Source organism: Lolium rigidum, chromosome 7, assembly GCF_022539505.1.
Source record: "Lolium rigidum isolate FL_2022 chromosome 7, APGP_CSIRO_Lrig_0.1, whole genome shotgun sequence".
Lineage (NCBI taxonomy): Eukaryota > Viridiplantae > Streptophyta > Magnoliopsida > Poales > Poaceae > Lolium > Lolium rigidum.
In genome coordinates, this window is record NC_061514.1 from 253,888,824 (window position 1) to 253,895,778 (window position 6,955).

The 6,955-nt window shown below is 45.7% G+C and overlaps 1 protein-coding gene across 1 annotated transcript; it reads left to right on the plus strand.

Annotated features, from left to right (window-relative positions):
- The first annotated feature begins 3,149 nt into the window (after positions 1-3,149).
- On the plus strand, positions 3,150-6,741 carry LOC124669562 (cysteine-rich receptor-like protein kinase 6). The gene is made up of 7 exons (XM_047206156.1): positions 3,150-4,029; positions 5,031-5,165; positions 5,337-5,467; positions 5,543-5,753; positions 5,842-6,079; positions 6,154-6,304; positions 6,408-6,741. The coding sequence occupies exons 1-7, from the start codon at positions 3,165-3,167 to the stop codon at positions 6,642-6,644; spliced, it is 1,968 nt and encodes a 655-aa protein (XP_047062112.1). The 5' UTR covers positions 3,150-3,164; the 3' UTR covers positions 6,645-6,741.
- The last annotated feature ends 214 nt before the right edge of the window (positions 6,742-6,955 follow it).

Sequence of the window (6,955 nt, forward strand, 5' to 3'; positions counted from 1 at the left end):
GGGAGAACAGCGGTAAGTTCTTCGCCAAACCGAATACTACGGCTTTCCTTTGCCTCGCAAATTGCTAACATCTCGGGAACATGTGTGTAGGGAACGGGATGTTCCGGAAACCAGGGTGGTGGGAGGGAGATGACACCGGTTCATCATGGTGGTCCTTCTCCCGGTGCTACTCCCGGTACTTCTCCCGGTACTTCTCCCGGTGGTTCTTCCGCAGCTTCTACTGGAAGGTATCGGCCCGGGCCGGTGTCTAGCGGCGACGAGCTCCTCTAGTTGTCCCATGTATCTTATCGACACTATGGCACCATGTATGCACACTATGGCACTATGACACTATGTATGCACCCTATGGCACTATGTATGCACCCTATGGCACTATTGACACTATGTATGCACTTGATGTTATGTGTATTTGCACTTCATGCCCGTGAATTTTCTGTGAATTATATGTGAATTTATATCCTGCCAAATCTGGAAAACGTGCGAAACAGAAAAAACGAAAAAAATATGCCAAATGGCTGCGGCTACGCCGACGGCATACCCCTCGGGGTAGCGCCAGGTATGCCCAGGGCGCGCCACGCGTCCAAAATGTGCCAAATGGCACAGGGCTACGCCGATGGCATTCCCCTCGGGGTAGCACCTGGTATGCCCAGGACGCGCCACGCGTCCAAAATGGACCAAATGGCACAGGGCTACGCCGACGGTGTGCCCCTCGGCGTATCGTGCGCCAGGGTCGCTCAGGTCGCGCCACGTGTGGAGCTACGCCGACGGTGTACCCCTCGGCGTATCGTGCGCCAGGGTCGCCCAGGACGCGCCACGTGTGGACGTACACCGACGGTGCGGCCCTCGGCGTAGCCGTAACGGCCGTCACCTTGACGGTGCCGGTTAGCGAGCTGCGCCGACGGCCAGTACGCCGACGGGTGGGGCCTGCCGTCGGCCCTCTTCGTCTACGCCGACGAGCGACGCTACGCCGAGGGCCACGTGGCCTCCGCCGAGGCCCACCTTCCCCGAGGAGCTACGCCGAGGGGCCCCGTCGGCGTATCGTACGCCGAGGGCAGGTAGGTGATACGCCGAGGGCCGTAGGCCGTCGGCATCTTGCCGGATTCCTGTAGTGTGTGAGAGGGGAGTCCGTGGTGCAGCCGCCGATCCGCCGTCCAGCAGCGCCGCCTGAGTGTGAGCCAAGCATGTATCTTGAACTGCCGGAGTGTGAGCCAAGCATGTATCAAGCATGTATCTTGATCAAGACGCCCGTTGATATAATCTACGGCATGATTTCATTTATGCAGCTTTAGCGTCCTCTAGATGGAAGAAGCGCATGAGCAGTTCCAACGAGCGGTTGGTTGGGTCGTCTCAAGATGGAAGAAGCGCATGAGCAGCTTGCTTTGTCAAGGAGTAGCTTCAGTCATTTTTGTATTGGTCTTGTTTCAGCTTAAAAACTTGGTTGTGGCATCTATGTAACTATGTTGGTGTTAAGCATGAGCTGTTTTGCTCTTAGTTCTTGTAAATTCTTATGTTTCTTTTGCCGGTGCTTGTGAGTTGGGAGTAGTCTTTCCTGGGGAAGTTAGTTTTTGGGAGCTCCTAGATGCTCTGTGCGTTCAATGTAATGAATTGTTGGGGTGACGGTCATGCCTTTTAATCCGATCGTTTGGTTCTGGAGGTAGCGACGTGAAGTTCTGTTCTGTGTTACCAGCAAATAACATTTGTCCATGGTGCATCAGAGACGAAAAATTTGTTGAAGACCGGATTGGAGGACTAGCAGCGGAATCGACTCGTGTTGTTATTGAGGGATTTTCTTGGTATTCTGGGTCTCGTAACACAGGTGAAGTTTAGAGTCCTACCTTTTAGGGTGAAAATTCAATGTTTGGTCTTAATTGATTGTGCTTGGCAACGATCTTGTTGAAGGCATTGTTTTGAGAGCGGGAACTATCTCCAGGGTGAAAACCTAAGATCTTTTGATCTGGCGACGACGACGCTTGTAAATTGTTTCCTTCTTGGAGGCGCGTCTGGTGGAGAGTCTGGATTTCAGGTGTTGTCTTGGTGGTGGACGGGAGTACCATAGCGGTACTTTTTTCTTACTTTTTTCGGGCTATCTGCATCCGTACTGTCATTAGGGTACTGCGTTGTTGTTGTAGAGTTTGGGTGTAATTGATATCTATCGATATTAATATATTCTCTTTATAGAAAAATATAATGCCGGGCTCCAGGCACCAAATCAATCTATTACATAAACGTATGGTTTTGTACAATTGAGTCGGCGCCCCCTCCTCTGGCCAGCCTCGCCAGCGTCTGGAGAGTGAGGAACCCGATCTATAAGTTGAGTTTTCAATAAAAAAAATAGTGTTTTAAAAAGATTAGGTTAGAGTTTTGGTAGTTATCTTCTTTTCGGTCTCCACGATAATGTAGATAGCATCGTCTACAATAAGTGATCTTCAACCCTTTATTTGATGATGAGATCTCCTTTGACAGTCAATGTTGATATTGAAAGATTAAAGTTATATAGGTACGATCTTTCTGATCTTACTTCGCATGCTGATCAAATTTGAAATTTCTATCAATGTTGTCAAGAGGATGGTCCTAGCAATTTTTGTTCCGGATGCTACGTCTTTGATAATTGTGATTCTTACAATCGTGTCATAACAACGTCGACAAGACAATTCGGCTATTGTTATCTAAAATATTGGTGTTGGTACTTCTACCAATGTTGGTTGATTACTTTAATAGTTTTGCACATATAGCCTTAGCATTGCTACTTAGATTAAAATTATGGGAGAATCTTTGTTTAAATATGCATGTTCATGTTTTGGTATCTATGCTTTTTTTTAGATGACTTTAGAAAAATACAAGATTTTATGGGAGAAGAAAGTTTGAAAACCTTGCCGTTTCTTCCAATTTTATTTTGTAATTACTATGTATAAATCTCACGTATGTAGTTATAAACATACATATATCATTGATATTGATTGTAAAAAAACAACAGGATTCGGCCTTTTTGAGTCAAGTCAAAATAGCCCCACATGAGTCAACACAGGACCCCACCATCCGTACCCTAATCCCAACCCCATCTTCTACTCTGCTTCGCTTTCATATAAAAAAACAAAAAAACTCTGCTTTGCTTTACTATGCCACAACCGCATCTTCTCCACCGCTCTACGGCTCCCCCAAACACCATGGCCTCGCACCACCGCGGGCGCGGCCACCTTCCCTCCTACCTCGTCCCCGCCGCGGCCCTCCTCCTCGTCTTCATCCTCACACCTCTATCAGCCGGCGATCCTCTCGGCCATTTCTGCGGCAACAGTGCCAACTTCACCGCCAACAGCACCTACCAGGCCAACATCCGGCTCCTCAACGCCACTCTCCCCAAGAACGCCTCCTCCTCACCCAATCTATTCGCCACCGGCACCGTCGGCACCCTCCCGGACGACATCGTCTACGCGCTCGCGCTCTGCCGCCGGGACACCAGCGCCGCCAACTGCAGCGAATGCATCACCACCGCCTTCCAGGACGCGCAGCAGCTCTGCCCGTACAACAAGGACGCCACCATCTTCTACGAACCCTGCGCGCTCCGCTTCTCCGAACAGAACTTCCTATCCTCCACCGACGGCGGCAGCGGCAGCACCCTCATCCTCACGAGCAGTCGGAACGCATCCGCGCCGGCCAAGGTGTTCGACGCCGCGGTGGGCGCCCTCATACACGCCATCGCCGACTACGCGGCCGCGAACTCATCCAGGCTGTTCGGCACAGGAGAGGAGGGCTTCGGGAACTTCGACAAGATAAACCCAAAGATCTACGGGCTGGCGCAGTGCACGCCGGACATGGCCCCGGCCGATTGCCGGGCCTGCCTCCAGGGTATCATCGCGATGATGCCAAACTATTTCAGCGGCAAGTCGGGTGGCCGGGTTATAAGCTTGCGGTGCAGTTTCAGGTATGAGCAGTATCCTTTCTTCAACGGCCCTTCGCTGCTGCAGCTCCCCGAGCCATCCCCAGCTTTAGCACCAGCACCAGCGAGCGTAACGCCACTGCCGGCCAGAGGAGGTGAGCCTGGAGAAATAACTTCATCTTATTTGCACGATTCATTCTTCAGACACAAGTAATTTCGCAATTCCGGGAGAAAACAGTGAGGCCCGACCTGTGAATAAACGATACAGCATCGGAGTGTTTAATTCGGTCCTAGTAGTAATTATAGACTGTCAACACCAACGAGGGGCCTTTTTACTGTCTTGTTTTGTTTGTGCTTAAACTCCTTCCGGCTCTAAATACTTGTCAAAGATTTAGGTAAAATATAGTCTAAACTCTAAAATATATCCAGAATCATGAACGAACTAGTAAACGTCAGGTAGATAATTTTTAAGAAGCAATTTTAGAAATTCCCGTTGTTAGGTCTTGACTTCTGTGCAGTCCCGTAGCTATCGGTTGCTTGACTGGACAACAGGGAAAATTATACACCTTCCGACTCATAATAACTGTAGGAGCATTAGTTAATTTAGTCTAAATATAAGCTAAAGTCTTGATACGAGGGAGTGCGAGTTGTGAGTCTTATGACAACCTGCCCAGTTGTGCATCCAGGCCGATTGCTAGCCACAGAAACTATCCTGTAAAGTGTGTGTATTGGGAATTGGAGCACACTTGCATGATTGAGCCCAAATATGAACAAATTCAGGAAACAGAATATCTCCTTTATCTTCAGGTGTGCGCATGAGCACATGGGATTTTTCCTTTTTAGACAGGGCAAATAACATGGTTTATTTGTGTGTTAGCTAGCTGGGTTCAATTAAAACGGTGATAAGCAAAAGAGCAACTGTTATTTTTTACACCTCTTTTGTCGAGAGAACCCATACGAAATAACATATTCAGACTGGCCACTATGAACATCAAAAATAGTAATGGACTTTCTCCTCCTGATCTCTTTGGAATTGTCAACATAGAAGCTTCATTATGTAGAAATGTTCAACAAAAGGCAGAATCGTCATCTTCTATAGAATCCTGTAGAATTCTCTTCAGTGTGTCTTGCAATGACTGGCGCCTTTTGTATGCAGAAAGCAAAAGGAATGGAGCAGCTAGAATTTTAGCCATTACACAGTCGGTAGTCGCTGCAATACTGGCTTCTGTTGTAGTTTGCCTTTGTCTGCGGAGGAAAAAGAGCAAACCGGTACAAAAGGCATCAGTATCATGTAAGTCATATCAGTTAGTTCCAAATCCATTCTTTCACACAAATACACTTTTTTCATAACTTCTATAGATTTGAAACTAGGGTTTTGTTTGACAATGACATCATTTCTATATGACAATAGTTACATTCATGCATTACACCATTATTAAAGGATATTTTTCTCTTATGATAGACCCAAACAATCCAGAGGACACACAGAGTATTGATTCACTAATGCTCGATCTCTCAACTCTACGAGCCGCGACAGATAATTTTGATGAAAGCAATAAACTCGGTGAAGGAGGGTTTGGAGTGGTTTATAAGGTGCAATATAATTTCACATAGACTCTTTATTCTGTATTTTATACTTCTAGTAAATATATATCTCCTTTTGTACAGGGAATCCTTCCCAGCGATGAACAAATAGCAGTTAAAAGGCTCTCACAAAGTTCTCGGCAAGGGATAGAGGAGCTTAAAAATGAGCTTGTTTTGGTTGCTAAGCTTCAACACAAGAATTTAATGAGACTTGTTGGTGTTTGTTTGGAAGAAAATGAAAAATTACTTGTGTATGAATACATGCCCAACAAAAGCCTCGACACCATTCTTTTCGGTTGAGTACCTCGACACCATTTAGCAACAGTGAAAAAACATCTACATAAGTTGTGTACAGTTCTGAGGTTTATTTCTCTGTGTGCCAGATCCTGAGAGGAGCAGTCAGCTAGACTGGGGGAAGAGATTTAGGATAGTCAATGGGATTGCTAGAGGCTTACAATATCTTCATGAAGATTCTCAGCTGAAGATAATTCACCGGGACCTCAAAGCGAGCAATGTTCTGTTAGATTCTGAATTTATTCCTAAGATTTCAGATTTTGGTTTAGCAAGGCTCTTTGACAGTGATCAATCACAAGATATCACCAACCGTGTCGCCGGAACCTAGTAGGTCACGATGACACTGCCCTTATAAGATATCTAAACGTGCATGAGTCTGTAACATAATGTTGCTATTGCAGTGGATACATGGCCCCTGAGTATGCTATGCGGGGGACTTACTCTATCAAGTCCGATGTGTTCAGCTTCGGCGTGTTGATTTTGGAAATCGTCACAGGAAGAAGAAACACTGTCGCATTTGACTCCGAGAAATCTGCAGATCTCTTAAGTTTGGTAAGTATATTGAGTATTACAAACTTCATAGGTCACACAAAGCTACAATAAATACTACTAATAAAAGTAATAGTAGTAATACACCTACGTAATGGTAATGCAGGTATGGGAGCACTGGACAAAGGGAACAATTGTAGAGATCATGGATTTGTCCATGACTAGCCATTCTCCTGGAGACCAGATGCTGAAGTGCATTCAAATTGGGCTTCTATGTGTTCAAGAAGACCCCGCAGATAGACCATTGATGTCAGTGGTGACTGTCATGCTTAGCAGCGACACCGTGTCTCTCGAAGCTCCGTCTAGGCCAGCTTTCTGCATCCAAAAGAGAGTCATACTGTAAAATCTCAAAAAAAATTAACCAATAATAGTTTGTCTGAAATCAGGAACCAACAAAAATTGTTATTGACAAATGAGATGAACTTCATGCATGATTGTTATGTTTGGTGTTCTTGTATCTATGATTAGCATGCTTATTGATTGAACGAGATTGTGAACACACAATTCAATGTGCCTTTGTGATCATGTCATTAAAACTACACAAAAAAACTAATTACTAAAAGTATTGACTTATCCAAAGAAAAGAGCTAAGGTTTAGTTTGTTTATGAAGACACAAATGTTTTCAAAAACTAAGTAATTATAAAATCTAAGTG

Bases quoted from the DNA above. Each gene is read 5' to 3' on its own strand.
- LOC124669562 (XM_047206156.1), top strand. From the start codon at position 3,165: ATGGCCTCGCACCACCGCGGGCGCGGCCACCTTCCCTCCTACCTCGTC. The intron at 5,468-5,542 runs GTGCAATATAAT...CCTTTTGTACAG, and splicing joins GGTTTGGAGTGGTTTATAAG to GGAATCCTTCCCAGCGATGA. The intron at 6,305-6,407 runs GTAAGTATATTG...ATGGTAATGCAG, and splicing joins CTGCAGATCTCTTAAGTTTG to GTATGGGAGCACTGGACAAA.